The following is an 18,049-nucleotide window of genomic DNA, read 5'->3' on the forward strand; positions in this document are numbered from 1 at the left end:
ATTGCACATTATTATTAATTTATGGGTAATGCATATTGGGCTTTTAATGAATGGTCTGTGATGGATTAAACTATTCAGTAGTCCGTTGAGAGGTCCCTTGTCTCTATTAGTAAGGATATAGAACTGGTATCCCATTAGTCAATTCATACATAGAAAAATATTTTCTATCTTCTACCTTTTCACCTCCTACCAGGAAGAAATCAATATTCTCTCACGCTTTTCAAGACCAACAAGAATGGATCCCTCATTGATTCTAGGTATGCAATTCTTTCTTGAACATATTATAATATTGTATCTTATGTTGTTCATTGTCTTGTAATCACTATGAATTCTTTAACAAAAAATCACACAACATCTTTAATTTAACTCAATACCACACTATTGGAGTATATAACTTTATTGCTTATATTGTATTAGATATAATATTGTATAGGGTTATTCTTTTTGTTATTTTTCAATTTTATTTTTGGTTACCTGTTCAACATGTTATTGGTTTCCTCAAGTTAGTTATTGTTTCTATAGCTTCTTCTAGAAGCTATTGAAACACACACACACACACACACACATATATATATATATATATATATGACTATTCTTACTATGTTATTTTTATAGATCATTTCTCAAAGTATGTGTGGTTATATCTATTAAAATACAAGTCTAATGTCTCCACTATTTTTCCTACTTTTAAATCCTTGGTTGAAAATCAACTCAATGATAAAATAAAAATAATTTACTCTGACAACGGAGGAGAGTATCTTAAACTTCGATCCTTTCTTCAACAAAATGGAATCTCTCATTTAACCACACTACCATACACTCTTGAGCATAATGGTCTATCAGAATGCAAACATCGTCACTTGGTTGAAATAGCTAGATGTCTTTTAAATCATGCTTCTCTCCCAAATAAATTTTGGTGTTACTCTTTACAAACTACAACCTATTTGATCAATAGACTTCTAACTCCAAGTCTAAAAATGCAGTCTCCACTTCATAAGCTTTTCAATCAAACACCGAATTACTCAAAACTCAAGACTTTTGGTTGGCTTTGCTATCCATGGCTTGCTCCCTATGTGAACAACAAGTTGCAACCCAAGTCTCAACTTTGTGTCTTCCTTGGCTATAGTTTTGTCCCAAAGTGCATATCTTTGCTACAGTCTCATTAGTCATAAAGTCTTTTCTTCCCGTCATGTTCTGTTTGTGGGAACCATTTTTCCATACTCTAGCACAAACAGTACCCTAACCTTTCCTCTTGAATTTTCAAATTCAAATTCTTCATGTTCTACCCCTACCAACTTTGACCTTTTCAAAATCAGACCTTCCCACAACCATATTATCCCTTAAATCCAGCCAAGCACTTCAAATTCAAATCCCATGAGTCTTCCCTCTTCATCCCCTAACCCCTTGTCACAACCCCAATCATCTCCAACAACTTCTACTTCACCTCCAAATGTTATTCCTCCATCCTCTCAAACAAACCAACCTTTACCCCTTATCCTCCAACAACCATCCTCTTCTTCTCCCGCAACAGCCTCTCCCTCACAACGTCCCATTTCATAACACCCAATGGTTACTTACTCCATGTAGACACCTAATTTCATCCGGAACATGCAAACAAGGAAATGGACCTTTAGCACGAGACAAAGGAATTTCAGAAGGCTCGAATATGACGTCAGAATGGACCAACATGACATAGGAATGGCCCATTGACATCAAAATGGACCAGGATGACATCAGAAGACCCGAAAACCCAAAAGGAAGAATTAGGAGCCCAAAATGTGTCATTCCCAATCTAGAACGAGTCATTCCAAGCTTCTAAAATGGCCTAGAAATCCTAAGTCAAAACAGGGCGTTCCTAATCTAGAATGGACTATTTTAACCTAGGTTATTATGAGTTAACTTCAAATCCAAAACGGGTCATTCCAAATTCAAAAATTACTCATAACAGACTAGTCTAGAACACCCCGTTCTGATGATCAGAACGACCCGTTCTAATAAAGTCTGACGTATATATATGCAAGCCTCATGTACAACGCTCGAGACCGAAAAAATTGCATATTAAAGTCCTATATAGCTCAAAAACTTGTCTTTCTCCCCCTCTTTGTACAATGCTCGAGACCGAAAAAATTCCTTCTCTATTATCTACTATTTTCTGTCATAAACATTATCATAAATAAAAGCAACCATGTAGACGTCTTAGTTTCAATCGTGTAATTTTAAATTAAGCATGTAAATAACCATTAATAAAAGGGACTAAATATTTGAGCTTTTATTCTCTATTGTGTTAATTTCATCATAGGGTACCAATATAGGGCATTGTAGGGTGTCTAATACCTTCCCTACACGTAATCGACCCCCGAACCCAATTTTGGCTATGAGGACTATTTTGGTAGTTTTAAAAACCTTTTCTTTTTCCAATATTTTGAGTAAAATATTAGTGACGACTCCTTCGAACCTTTTTTCTAAAACCATTGATTAGGGATTACTCTGATTTCTAGACATTCCTTGATCGATGAGATTTTCAAAATGGAAGACAAAACCATCTGTGGACAAGATCGGGATTTTTTGGGTTTCAACAGATGACGACTCCACTGGGAAAGTTTAAAGAGGGTTAGACCCAAATAAATGATGAAATTAGCAAGATAAGAATAATAGTTCAAATATTTGTCCCTTTAACTTTGTTTGCTTTGTATGTATTTATTTTATTTGGCTTTGATATCTGTATGTTTGTTTACACAAACCTATGAACACAACAGTTACCTTTATACTCGGGGGCATGAGCGTGTAAACATAGGGATTTGTTGACCTACGATCGATCCAAGAATGGCCTTGGAGCCTACGAGCTTTCTCAGAAATCACACTCAAGGTGATAACTAGTAACTTTAGCCCGAGATATTGTGTCAGACCTTAGATGTCTGCTAGGTGATGGCAACAAAGGTACCAGGTCCCTATAATGGGGGCACCTTGGGAGCCTTTAAAGACTAGTGAGGATAATTAGAACCTTCCTATACAAAGCACTTTCTTTGACAGGGACCACAAACCATGGATTTGAGCATGACTGTTCAAGGGTGCACGTGGATTAAGCATATGTTTGTCCATATTGTTTGTTTGTTTTTGAATGGTTCCCCTATGTAAAGAAAACACAAAAAATAAAAATTCATTATCATGAGGTAAAACCTAGTGTGGAAAGTAAAATCTGCAAAAACATGCATCTCTTCACTAAAAAAATCACCTAGGATCACTAAGAAATCTCTAACAAAGACTAGCGAACCTTAATCAGTGTTACCTTTGTCACATCGTAAAACATTACGAAAAGGAACACCAATGATTCATCTTCAAAGGAATGGTCAACAAGTCTTTGTGTGAGACCTCCTTCATGCATCTTCATTCATTAGCCTAATAGAAAACTCCCCCCCAGAAGATGGCTTTTTCAACATTTTGTTCTCACGAGGACTCAGAAGGGAAGAAAAATGAAAGCCTTAGAAGAAAGGAATCACGAGCTCTCCGAAGAACTCGCACAACTTAAGGAACAAATAGCCAGGATTTTCGATGCCATGATCAAAATGCAACACGACAATGACGATGCTAGAGGCCACCTGAGTGCTCTAGAGGAGAGGTTGAGGGCCGTTGAGGACCACAACCTTGATGGAAAAGAAGCTGCTGAGATGTGCCTAGTACAAAACATCCTATTCATACCCGAAACCGTAGAACCCCCATAGTCGGACAAAGGCCAGTCAAAAAAGGTTTATGAAAAAAAGAAAGGGAAGGAATTAATGCTACAACTGTCTCCACTATTCCTCAAAGGACCAAAGTAGTGTCAAAGATAGAAAAGAATTTTGACAAGATTCCTACAAGCTATGTAGAGCTACTTCCCCAACTACTAAAGGCTTCGATGTTGGTGCGGACTCCAACACTGAAAAAGATGGAGCTGCCTTATCCGCGATGGTACAAAGTCGAGGAAACTTGCGATTATCACTTTAGGACTACGGGACACTCCACAGAGAAATGCAGGGCCTTGAAGACTAGTGTACAAGGGCTTATTAAAGCCGAGTGGCTAAAGTTCGAGGCTAATACACCAAAAATTGATAAACAGCCATTCCCTAAGTATGATGAAGACTAATCTCGGAGTGGCCTATTGAAAAGATACTTTAAAGGGAGAGCTCTCTAGGAAAATATAAATTTATTTCTTCTTCTTCATTTCAACTTGTGATCTTCGCCCACGGTCACAAGTTAATACATGAAATAAGGGCTTGTAAAAAGTTTTTGCATTCACTAATAATACTCGTCATTTCTTCAACTCTCTATTTATTCTTTTCCCCTTCTTCCCATGCATTCAATTCTAAAACCAATCCCAACACCTAAAAACAAACATGACTAAAGATAATGAAATTAATCAAACTCCGAACATCCATGATGCACTGTCTAAAACTAAGGCAGAAGAAGAGGACATTTCTCTGAACGTATAAAGATTACTGGATAAAAAGCCCGAATGATCCAACCTTATCAAGAAGAAATCAAGAAAGTTTATCTCGGATAAAGAGAAGACAAGAAAGTGATCAAACGTAAAACCATAGGATTTTCACTATAAAAGAAACTCAGTCTAGCCGAGATGTGTTGATAAAAAAGAAAGAAGCACAAATCTTGATAAAGGAAATTCAAGAAGGGACCTTCAACACCTATACAATAGAGTAGTGCCTTTCTAGTATATGGGATGGAGGTAGTGTTACCTACTGAAGTGAGAATATCTTCCCTAAAGGTACTTATAGAATGGATTTGATTAGCTAAATCTCATCAAAAGGTCGAATGCCATATGTCAGGGGCAGACCTATCAAAAAGGGTTAATAGGACTTTTGATAAGAAAATCCATCCTCAAAGAATTTAGGAAGGAGATCTTGTTCTAAAAAAACCTCGTACTTGCTAAAACAAATAGGGAAATGGGCACCCAACTATGAAAGTCCTTGTGTGGTCAAACGAGTTTTCTTTAAAAGAACGTTGGTCCTCACCAACATGGATGGTGAAAGGGCTTTCCTACCTAGTGAACTCCGATGCAGTGAAGAAGTATCATGCCTAAAAACATCACTTGCGAAAACTCGCTAGGATGAAAACCCACAAAGGACATCCTAGGCAAAAATTAGCACAAAAGAAAAAGTGCAAAAGTCTTTGCTATGATACATCCTAGGCAAAATTTAGTAATTATAAAAAACAAAAAATAACAAGCCACGACTATTCAAGTTGAAAACAAAAAAAAAGGTTTGAATACTTCTTCAAGAGGCCAAGGCTCATTGAAGATTCTGCCTGAGACTTAGACATGAAGTCTAGGATAATTAAGAGAATGATTATGCTGACTATCCAAAGAAGTGTTTGTTTAAAACTTAAACATTAACTTACCATTATAATCAACTTAAAACAATATAATCAACTTCAACAATTATAATCAACTTAAAACATAAAACAACATGCTAGGTTCCTACTTAAAACATAACCACAACTTCAATCAACCACAACTTATAGCATCAATCACAACTTACAACATGCATAACATTCTCAACATAAGCAACTTCAATCATAACTTAAACAACTAATGTGTCATTACGCGTATCGACTTATGGAAATCTCCTACAACTGAAGTGAGCAATCTAAGTAGTTTGATCCTATCGAACCATAACACTTGACCTACCTTCTCCAGGTCAATTATAGACAACTCCTAGCCTTTGTCCACCTGTTTAACAACTTATTTTGGTTTCTCAGGTTTTGTCACTTAAACTACGAAAGTTCAGTACTACTGTCAAGGATAAAACAACTTGGATGTGAGCCTACAACGACCTTAACATGCATTACTAAGTCTATATAGAATTAGTTTGTCGAATACCTTTAAAATATTATGCACCTTTCCAATAATTAGTTAAGGATTTTATCCCTTAACTTCATACCTTACTTAATTGGTCACTTCTAAACTAGTATGACTCGACTTGACCCTTATACTATTCTACATAAAAACCTAAAGGAGAAAACTTAAAATAACTTCTCATTCAAGAGGCAACTTACTCGTTGGAGGGTTTTCAACTTTTGCCTCTCGAAGCATCACAACTTATATCTACACAATGGAAAATTTTAATTTATAAAACAACTTTATTCTCCTTTAGTTTTCATGTATCTCAACTAACACATGTTCACATGTCCACACAATTTATCATCATGCAACTTAACAACTTGATCAACTTACTTCATACCACTTAAGCAACATACAACTTAATCAACTTCCAACACTAGGAAACTTCCAAATTAAACAACTTAAAAGATCATTTTATATAACCATAAATCAATACATAATGAATTGAAATTCAATCATCAACATATATAAGGTAAACCATCATCATAGTTCAACATTTAAATCAATGAAGTTACAATTTCCATTCAGCATAACCACACTCGATGCTGGTGAGGCAAAAAGCATCTACCTCACTCACACCTAACTCCATTCCACTTTTTCCTAATGTAAATGAGACAAGGAATCTTTGTGTACACCATGCCCAATGTTACAAAACCCACACTTGATGCCATTTAGGCATAAAGTCTTTGTTTGACCCATGCCTGATTCTACAAAACCTATGCTCGATGTCATTTGGGTAGAGAGCCACTAACTTGATCACGCTCGACACTATCAATCCTATGCTTGACATCACCAAGTCAAAGAATCCCTTGAGAAATCATGCTTGACGCCTCTTATTCCATGCCCTAGATGGCCAAGTCAAAGAGCTCTTAACTAACTCACACTTGGTGCTAACAATCCTGCGTCTAGGTCAATGAGGCAAAGAGCCTCTGACCTGCATCACACTCGGTGTGTTAGTGATTTTTGCACATGGGAAAATCACAAATTTGGCTCAAAACTTGCAATAACTCAAAGCCAACTAGCTTGCAACCACAATTTCAATATATATATATAACATATACAACTCAATTCCAACAAAAAGAACAGCATGCAACCTTTAAGAACAAGAATCACCAATTCATTTCAAAGACACCTTCAAAAGAAACACTTAAGGGAAAAATCTCTCATCTCATAATTCAATCAAGTTCAACCATCAAAATGAATCATCCCAAGCATAACTCAAGATTTAAACACTAACAATATCAATTAACAAACTTCCCTTACCTTAAATCACTCCAAAAAGAAAAGAGGAGAATTCTCGAACTCCCCGCATAGCGACTCGAACTTAGTTTCTCAATTCACAAGCTTTGAATTTACCAATTTATTGTTACTACTCAGCTAAGGGAAGGATCTAGAAGGTTCTTGCAAAATCAGAAAGAGAACGATCTTTCTAGCTCCATAGCCTATCTCTCTAACTTTTCTCTAACTTTCCTTAAGATATGAACTTATGAATATCACATATTAAGAAAAACCTTGAATACCTTGCCCTAAACTTGGTCAACTTGACCCTAACTAAAAATAACCTCAATACAACTTAATTCTCAAGGATCCCTTGACCCTTAGAGTGTGTTTGGATGGAAAATTTAAATGGAGTATTTCATTTGTTTGAAGAATTTCAATTCCTTGAGGTTAAATGTTTTGTTTTGATAAAAAAAATTTACAAAGAATTTGAAATCCAAGCATATGTGAAATTTCTTAAAATAATAAAATTTCAAATTTTTTCAAAAAAGGAAGAATTTGAAGTTTCTCAGTTTTTTTTTATTTTACTTATATATTTTATCTTATCTCTTATCTCTTCTTGCGTTTAATTATTGAATATTCAAAAATATTTTTAAAATTATTAAATATTATCTAATATTAATTTTTAAAATCAATAAATATTTAAAATTGGCAAATATTTTTTTATAAAATTTAATTTAAAAATACCAACATATGAAGATAATTTTAAAATCAATTTTACCAAATTAAATTACCATATCCAAACTAAGAATTTAAAATTTAATAAATTTAAATTGACTTATTCAAACAAAATATTTTAAGAATGATAATCAAAATAATTCAAATGTCAAGAATTTTAAATTTCTCATCCATACACACCATTAGAGTTTTAAAACAACTATAAACACAATATACCTACAATTAAACAACACATATCATAAAATGTTTAATTAAAGCATATAAAACATGTGTTACAGGACCTCTAGAGAGCAACATGTGCTCTCCGTGGGTTTGGCACTAGGCATTAGGTGAGCCTTGTTGGGTGCCCTCGTGAGGTTATATAAGGTTGTATGTGGTTCTTGAGTATTTTGATGATGTTTGACTTGAGAACATTACATTAATATCAATATGAATATGGTAATGATCTTATTATGATATAAGTGTATATTTTAAGGTTAAATTTTGATGAATTGAATTGCTAATTGAAGTGCACATGGGAGTGACACGATGATGATGTGTTATGTGAATGATATGAGCATGTGATGAATTCATGAGATGAAGTGTTGCATAGAGTGTTATATGGGTGACATGCATCACATACATAAAATACTTTTTATCGTCCATAAGTATTACCTTTTCAAGCTATGAGTATTAGTCTTTGGGCTACGAGTTGTAAGTTTTATTAGTACTACAGGCATGAAGATCTAGATAAGTTTGTGTCTATTGCATCAAGTGTGTGTGTTGCGAATGTTTATGTACTGATTTAACACATTATTATTATTATTATTTGTAATTATGTTGTATTGTTTATCTTCTTAATATTATTAATGCATGTTACACAATTTATTTATGTGTTTGTGACTCATTAGTTTTATCTTACATTGGGAGCTAGGATGAGACATATCTTACTTCGTTTGTTTTGTTTATTGTTATATATGTATATTTTGCATGTAAAGATTATGAAGATAATGATATCAATAACGAGAGTTAGACCTTATCATTTTTATGAGTAAAGCTATGATAAGATGTGACATCAGAATTCTTAATTTAATTTAAGATCGTTACTAATTATTCTTGATTATTTCATTTTGGCTTATGATATTTGTTAATTGTTGAATTTAGGCAATAATTTTTTATGACCATTTTGATGTAGTTTTTTTATACCCTTAAAAATTGTTTCATTTCAAATACGGACGTGAGTCTATCGACAAGACGTTTATGAACTACTTTCAATTATTTAAGGTAATATTTATTATAAAAAAACTATTATTTTATTGTAATTAGCAATGTAGCATAGAGTAAAGGTTACAAAAGGCAAAATTTACTGGGCAGGAAAATGACTATATTATCACCGTTATATAAAGAACGTATAGCTTATTTTAATTATTGAAATGATATATTAATTAAAAGTAATATTAAAAATTGAAAGGATAAGTTTTTGCCCTTACGAATGAGAACACCCCTCATCCGCCACATGTCCCCAACCTCCAAACGGCCTCCTCTCATTATCATAAGTGCTCTTTATTTTTTTCTCTCTTTAATATCAAACACAAAATGAAGAACCCAAAGTTAACAAAAAAAATATATATATATTTAAAAAAAGTAAAGTGTATATTTATAGAAAAAATCTTGATAGAAAAAAATCTGTTGAAAAAAGAAAAGTACCAAAAAATGACAAAAACAGTGAGGTGCAGGGAGCTGCAGTGTCAGAAGTAGCTAACTGAGACATGACTGGTCACACAGGAAGAAAGAAAAGAAAGCATCAAACTATGAAGGCAATTAAGGACCGTTGATTCTGCTTCCATTTTGTGACAGCAATGGTGTCATCGAGAGAACACAAACCTTCCTCTTCCTCGCACAAACCCATCATGGAAGATGTTTGGGAAGACATCGACATCGACATCAACATCAACATAAACCTCAACCTCACACACGCCGCTTCCAAAGCTGCCAAAGTTCAAGACTTCCTAGCACGACCCTCGCCGCCACCTTCTCCTCTCACTGCGCTCAGCCTCGCCACGCGCTCCGAGTCCCACATCGACCCTCTCGCGCACAACGACCTCAAGCTCGCCCTATTACCTTACCCCTCCAAGGCTCAACCTCAACCCTTCCCCAACCGGACTCCCACGTGCGACTCCTCCAAGAGGCCCCTCACGTGCGCCGCCGCCTCCGGGGACACGCGCAACGTGCGCTTGATGAAAAACCGGGAATCTGCTGCAAGATCGAGAGCCAGAAAGCAGGAAAATATTGCTTCTTTTAACGTTGTTTTTCTTTTTTTGTCTCTGTCCTTTTTTTTTCTTATTTTGTTTTGTTTTTTTTCTTCTTTTTTTGGTGTAGGCTTACGAGTTTGAGTTGCGGCAAAAAATCAAGCAGTTGCAAGAGGAGAACGCGAGACTGAGGAGACAGCAGCAACTGGTTCGTTTCGTTTCGATTCTTTCCGTACGATGCATTGTTTCCCATTTTCTAAATCAACTTCACTATTACACTGTTAATTGGAAAACGAAGGAAAGAAATTGGACAAGCATTTTCCTTTTTTGTGAAAAAAAGGTAAAGAAGTTTTGTGGATAAATCTTTTTGGAAAAAATGGATTATGGTTTACTTTTATTAATAATTTTTTATTTTATAATTTTGTAGATGTGTGTGTGTGTTAAAAGGTTTCTTGTTGACATTTTTTCTTTTATGTTTGTATTTGTTTTGTTTAAGAAATTCATAGGTCGTTTTAATTCTTGTGTTAAATGAAATAATTTAAGAATTAATTTTTTTGTCTCAAAAAAATTAAATATAATAATTGATATTTTATAAAAATTCTCTCGTTCGTACTTTTATATTTTCTATTTCTCGATAAATAATTAAAATATACTAAATTATTAAAACAATATTAAATACTTTATTAATATTGAAATTGATAACTAAATAGAACTCTTTGCTTTTCGTTAAAAATCAAATAAAATGAGATAAGGAAGTATAATTATTTTTTATTGAAAAACATAGTAATAGTTTTCATAATGTAATTTTCAATTAAAATATATATATATATATATATATATATATATATATATATATATATTTAAGATATACACTACTGATAGTACTAATTAACAAACTGCGTTATGTGTATATATGTACACACTTTCATCGGACAAGCGAATGGCATGATTGATGAAGAATCTGCAACTTTATCTTATTATATTTTTTATAATTATATTATTATTATAAAGTATGAACAAGTTTTGTCAATGATAAACCGAAGATTTAAGAAGTCAATAAAACTCTCGCGTTAGATCTTAAAAAAGTTATTTTATAAAGTCACTTTTACAATTTATTTTAAGATATTTATCTCTAAAATATAAACCAATATAATTATTTTTTTTCAAACATCATTTATAAAAGATTTTATTTTTATCAAAAGATATTATTATTAATCTATAAAAAAACTCACTTTAAAAATTATTTGAAACTTAATAATATATTGAACTAACCTTAAATCTTTAGTAGAGGACTTAGTAGATCATTTTTAATGAGATTTTTTATTATAATTATATTTTTTTATACACAAAATTTAAATTTTAAGACTAATACTATCTAGATTAAGTACTTTAATGTTATTATTTTATTTTATTTTATTATAAGAATGATTACTATTACTAATTACAAACTGCATGTGTATTTATTATTGCATGGATTTTTGGGTAATACGATGATAAAGTGTGGTGTTTGTGTTTGCTTGCAGTTGCGTGAAACTGCAGCGAATAAGCAGAAGAGGGGCAATCTATATCGAACATATACAGCTCCATTTTAAGAATTTTATATTTACTATTTAGAGTTCACCACCATGACTGAAAAGCCTACCTTTTAATGTATAAATATATGACAGTGTAATATGTAATGTAACTGACACACCATTAATGTATCCGTTGCTTGGTTGTTGTTGGTATTTGTTGAACCTTCATAAGTTTTATACCTGACCACAGTTTTTTTTCTGCATATAGTAATGTAGTACCAGTACTAAAATACATATGTACTGAAAATTTTTTTTTTATCAATTTTGATGTTTCTTGGTCCCTTGCTGAAAAGTTCTTGAACCAAATATAATACGTTTGTTTAGATATCTGTTATTATAATTGATTTAAAATTATTGTGAATTTTGTAAAATTGAATTGAATAAATGAGTTTAAACTAATATAATTTTTGTTTGTATGACAAAAGATATAAATTTAATTTTTATATTAAATGTTATTTATAATTTTTTTATTAAAAATAATTTTGAGTGTATAATTATAAATTTAAATTGTTAAAACTCTAGTATTAATTTTATTTGATGAAGAAATTATTAATAGTTATTTTTAAGTGGATGTGAATTTTTATATAATGGACATGTTTGATGTAGAACTAAACATACCCAAAGTTTATTAGTTTTGATAGTATTTAATGTGTTTTACCATTATATAATTTTGGCTCAATTGTATCTTTTTTTAACCCATTTTTAATGTTTAAAATTTTGTCATCTATATCAAATGGATCCTTAGGTAGATGAAAATTGATGCTATCAAGTAGCCATGGGTTGCCTCAGATGCTTAGATTCCCTTGGGAACCAAAGACACAAAGATTTATCTTTTAATAAATGGGAACCAAAGACACTAAAGGAGTTGCTAAAGAGAAAAGAGAAGATTTATCTTTTAATAAATGAAGGCACCTAAGAGTACATGGTTCGAATGTTGCAATAGGAGAGAAGGGTTATGGTGTTAACAAAGAAGAATGTTAACTTGACTCAACCAACGATTAACGAGAACCACGTGGAGGTGAAGGAAGAGATTGAGCTCTCAAACGTTGTTCGACTGTTGAGGGAAGAAATGATAGTGATGTAGCAGATGCGCGAAAAGAATTCCCAAGAACTCTTGGTTCTTAGGCGTGAGAATGCAGAGCTAAGAAGTTAGAAGCGAATGTGGCACCCATCCAAATAGACCCACTAAGAGGCATCCTCTTATCATGCTCCCTCTTGGACGTTTGTACGTACTAGTCAAGTTCCACAACCTTCATCCCTTGATATGTCAACGGGACCCAATCAACACCCTTTCACTCAGAGGGTCATGAAAGCTCCCTTGCTAGAAAACTTGAAGAGTCTCTCACTTGATAGATATGACACGTCATCCAACCCTAATGAACACCTAGATGCATACCTTACTCAAGTTACATTGTCAACCCAAGATGAAGCCTCCCTAAGCTGCATTTTCCTAACATCCCTCAAGGGTCGAGCCCTCAGCTTGTTCACCCAACTCTCGTCTAAATCAGTGGAATCTTTTAGCGACCTAGCCTCCATGTTCCTCATTTAGTTTTCCACAAGTAAATCTTATCAAGTAACATCGCTCACTCTCGCCAATCTTCAACGAGGAAGGAAATAGTTTTTGTGGTCCTTCATGGATTGATTTAATAAGATTGTTATGGAGATCAAGAGCTTAGATCCAGGAGTGGCCATGGATCGATTGGACATGGCGCTGAGAGAGGGACAGTTCGTTGATAGTCTGCACAAAAAAAACCCTCAGGACATGATTGAATTAAGAAGAGTTGAGAAATATATACAAATGGAGGAGCTAGTGGAGAGTCATAGCCAAGTGAGGTTCAAGGGGCATTAACAGCCAAAGAAAGAGAGAGAATTCTTTGGCAAAGAAAAGGAAAACTTGCAACAACTGGGACGACCCTTTACATGTTCGACAAAACCTCAAGGACGGAGCCTACAAGTTAGAAGAATTCTTGGGCAGAGCAATCCCAAACATGGAACTCCATCCACTTGAAGATATATTATAGTTGATGTATAAATTCATGTAATGTACATTCTTTTCCTCACTCGATCTTTTATCCTAATAGAACGTGAAAGAGTTTTGGATTATAAGGTTTTTGATGTGACACTCAAATACATTTAACGAAAAGGTTGCAAGTATACTCAAGCAACCGCCACATCATAGTTTCTTTATTTTCAATTCCTTGCTAACTTATTACAAAATTTTACAAGGGTTCCCTTCCAAATTCTCACTCAACTAAGGATGTACTTTCAACGTCAATTGCAAAAATTTATTAGAAGGTTTTTCTCCCAATTCTTCACTTGGTCAATGATGTGCCTTTGACGTTTATTGTTGCAAACTTTATTATAAGGTTTCCCTCTTAAGTCTTTGTTTGGCTAAGAATGTACCTTTGGTGTTCTTGTTGTAAATTTTATTATTAGGTTTCTCTCTCGAGCCTTCACTTAGCCAATTATGTACTTTTGACATTTCTTGTTGCTCACGAGTTTCAATTTAGCTAAGGACGTATCTTCGATGTTTCTTCTTACAAATTTTATTATAAGGTTTTCCTCCCAAATCTCCACTCGACAAAGGAAGTACCATCAACGTTTCTTGTTGTGAATTTTATTACAAGGTTTCCCTCTTAAATCTCCACTTGATCAAGGATGTATATTCAATGTTTTTTATTGTAAACTTTATTACAAGGTTTTCCCCCTAAACTTCTACTCGGTCAAGGATGTACCTTTTGGGTTTCTTGTTGCAAAATTGATTACAAGTTTTCCCTCTCAAATCTCTACACCAAGTATTGGCATTTTTGTTGCAAAATTTATTAAAAGGTTTCATTCTCAAGTCTTCACTCTATCAAGGATGTACTTCAACATTTCTTGTCTTACAAGGTTTCCCTCTTAAGTCTCTATTCAACCAAGAATGTACCATCAACATTTTTTGTTACAAAATTTATGACAAGGTTGACATTTTCATGGCACGCCTAGGTCGACTTGTTCCTCAATCGAAAAGTCCTTTTTGGGAAACTCATCCTAACGCCTAGGTACGGGCATCCAATATAAGGGTAATAAACTTTAATCATCCTCATCACAGGCCTTTCGTTTAGCCTAATCATCACCTTGAAAAATCTAGTCTTAAGGTTTTTATATGAAGAGGTAAAATTTTCTAAGAGACATTGTTCAAATATTCAGGCCAAAGTCACTCAATTTACTTTTTCACTCGATCGACAATAATAAAAATGCAAAAATAATGAGGAAGTCGGCTTATATTCAGACAATGATAAAGGTTATTGAATGCTAACTTGGTTACCTAACTGTTTGAATGCAGCTGGGTTGGCACCATGTTCAGAACCCATAATAATCCTATGGAGAAATCATCAAAGGGTAAGCATACCTCTAGGTCTCGAAACCAATAGTCATAAACATAAAACAAGCCCACCTTGGCTGAAGCTCTACTCAAGAAGAGATAATCAATATTTGACTCACTATTGTTTCGATATGGCTTAAGACCTACCGAATACAGATCTTCCTCTTCATAAAAAGTTAAAAAAATTTAGGTACGATGGAAATTCATAATTGATCAAGAGACAATATATAGATACCAGAAGGAAGCCACCTCTCCATGCACCCATGTTATATAAGAATGGTGATAGGGTGGTGTACCCTCATTCGATTGTGTCTTTCTCCACTTTTGTCGTTCGATTGAACCTTGGATATTGGGATATCTTTGTTGGTGATGTCTATGATGGAGAAGTTGGACAAGTGGTCCATGGATGGTGCATTTTAAATCACCATAGATATAATATTAAAAACAATGAATGGTTGAGATTGTGATTTAGTGAGAAAATATATTGTACACCTTCACACACTGGATAAAATTTCTGAATATTTTACTGATTTTTTTTTTTAAAATTACCTATAAAAATAACACAGGAATAATGCACCAGAACGGGCCGTTCTAGAAGAAAAAAAAACACGTGATAAACTACACCAGAACGGGCCGTTCTGAAATCTGAACGGCCCGTTCCAGATTTAAAAATAACATATGATTACTTAAACCAGAACGGGTCGTTCTAAATTCGGAACGGCCTGTTCTGGCTACATATTTGTTTTTTTTTTTTCATTCTACTAAATCACATTTAAAATTTAAGTATAGTTTTTCAATTGAGCGAGATATGAAGCCCCTTCCTCAATGACATCAAACATCTTATGAATAAAGGCCAAAACTAGGCCTAATAAACTTAAAACCCAAAAAGTCTTATATTAAGGCCCATAATACAAGATCAAACAATATAAACTCCTATACTACCAAATATATGAGAAAGGTGGTCATCTATGTAAAGTCCAAGTAAAGAGAACCTTATGCCCATCAAACCCATTAGGCTCACTAAACTCAAAAGCAATCAAAAGTCTAAAGGCCCAGGAAGCCCAAAGCTAGGCCCAACAAGCTTAAAACCCAAAAAGTCTTATACTTAGGTCCATAATACAAGACCAAACAATATAAACTCCTATACTAAAGACCAAGTAAAGAGAACCTTAGGCCCACCAAACTCATTGGGCTCACTAAGCTCAGAAGCAGTCAAAAGCTCAAAGGCCCATGAAGCCCAAAACTAGGTCCAATAAGCTTAAAACCCAAAAAGTCATATACTAAGGCCCATAATACAAGACCAAGAAATATAAACTCCTATACTACCAAATATATGAGAAAGGTGGTCATCTATGTAAAGTCCAAGTAAAGAGAACCTTAGGCCCATCAAACCCATTGGGCTCATTAAGCTCAAAAGCAATCAAAAGTCCAAAGGCCCATGAAGCCCAAAACTAGGTCCAATAAGCTTAAAATCCAAAAAAGTCTTATACTAAGGCCCATAATACAAGACCAAACAATATAAACTCCTATACTACCAAATATATGAGAAAGGTGGTCATCTATGTAAAGTCCAAGTAAAGAGAACCTTATGCCCATCAAACCCATTAGGCTTACTAAGCTCAAAAGCAATCAAAAGTCTAAAGGCCCATGAAGCCCAAAGCTAGGCCCAACAAGCTTAAAACCCAAAAAGTCTTATACTTAGGTCCATAATACAAGAATAATGCACCAGAATGGGCCTTAGTATAAGACTTTTTGGGTTTTAAGCTTATTGGGCCTAGTTTTGGGCTTCATGGGCCTTTGGACTTTTGATTACTTCTGAGCTTAGTGAGCCTAATGGATTTGGTGGGCCTAAGGTTCTCTTTACTTGGGCTTTATATAGATGACCACCTTTCTCATATATTTGGTAGTATAGGAATTTATATTGTTTGGTCTTGTATTATGGGTCTTAGTATAAGACTTTTTGGATTTTAAGCTTATTGGGCCTAGTTTTGGGCTTTATGGACCTTTGGGCTTTTGTTTACTTTTGAGCTTAGTGAGCCCAATGAGTTTGGTGGGCCTAAGGTTCTCTTTACTTGGGCTTTACATGGATGACCACCTTTCTCATATATTTGGTAGTATAGGAGTTTATAATGTTTGGTCTTGTATTATGGGCCTTAGTATAAGACTTTTTGGGTTTTAAGCTTATTGGGCCTAGTTTTGGGCTTCATGGGCCTTTGAGCTTTTGACTGCTTATGAGCTTAGTGAGCCCAATGAGTTTGGTGGGCCTAAGATTCTCTTTACTTGGTCTTTACATGGATGACCACCTTTCTCATATATTTGGTAGTATAGGAGTTTATAATGTTTAGTCTTGTATTATGGGCCTTAGTATAAGACTTTTTGGGTTTTAAGCTTATTGGGCCTAGTTTTGGGCTTTGTGGGCTTTTGGGCTTTTGTTTACTTCTGAGCTTAGTGAGCCCAATGGGTTTGGTGGGCCTAAGGTTCTCTTTACTTGGACTTTACATGGATGACCGCCTTTCTCATATATTTGGTAGTATAGGAGTTTATAATGTTTGGTCTTGTATTATGAGCCTTAGTGGATGACCATTTTTCTTATATATTTGGTAGTACAAGAGTTTATATTGTTTGGTCTTGTATTATGGACCTTAGTATAAGATTTTTTGGGTTTAGGGTTTAAGGTGTAGATGTAATTTAGTAGAATGGAAAAAAATATATTATTTTGCTTTAAAAAATTCGTGTGACAAATTTGTAGTTAGAACGGGCCGTTCCGTTTTCAGAACGGATCGTTCTGATTTAATTATTGATGTGTCATTTTTGAATTCGGAACGGGCCGTTCTGATGTTGGAATGGGCCGTTCCGTTCCATTCGTCATGTGTTTTCTTGTCATCTGGAACGGCCCGTTCTGGTCCAATATTTATGTGTTATTTGTTCATTTGGAACGTCCCGTTCTGATTTTAGAACGGCCTGTTCCGAGTGTCAGTAGCAGCTGCGTCTATTGTCACGTGTTTTTTTTTTGGGTAATTTAAAAAAAAAATCAGTA

The 18,049-nt window shown here is 34.2% G+C and overlaps 1 protein-coding gene across 2 annotated transcripts; it reads left to right on the forward strand.

Annotated features, from left to right (window-relative positions):
• Positions 1-9,505: 9,505 nt before the first annotated feature.
• On the forward strand, positions 9,506-13,873 carry LOC109788457 (protein FD). 2 transcript variants are annotated; one of them, XM_083075194.1, is made up of 3 exons: positions 9,506-10,105; positions 10,203-10,282; positions 12,394-13,873. In XM_083075194.1, the coding sequence occupies exons 1-3, from the start codon at positions 9,685-9,687 to the stop codon at positions 12,406-12,408; spliced, it is 516 nt and encodes a 171-aa protein (XP_082931320.1). In that variant the 5' UTR covers positions 9,506-9,684; the 3' UTR covers positions 12,409-13,873. The 2 variants fall into 2 exon arrangements, with proteins under 2 accessions (XP_082931320.1, XP_082931319.1); XM_083075193.1 differs by lacking the exon at positions 12,394-13,873 and adding an exon at positions 11,598-11,801 and having other exon boundaries at positions 9,509-10,105.
• Positions 13,874-18,049: the final 4,176 nt, after the last annotated feature.

This window comes from Cajanus cajan, chromosome 5 (assembly GCF_000230855.2).
Source record: "Cajanus cajan strain Asha chromosome 5, NIPB_CcT2T_4, whole genome shotgun sequence".
Lineage (NCBI taxonomy): Eukaryota > Viridiplantae > Streptophyta > Magnoliopsida > Fabales > Fabaceae > Cajanus > Cajanus cajan.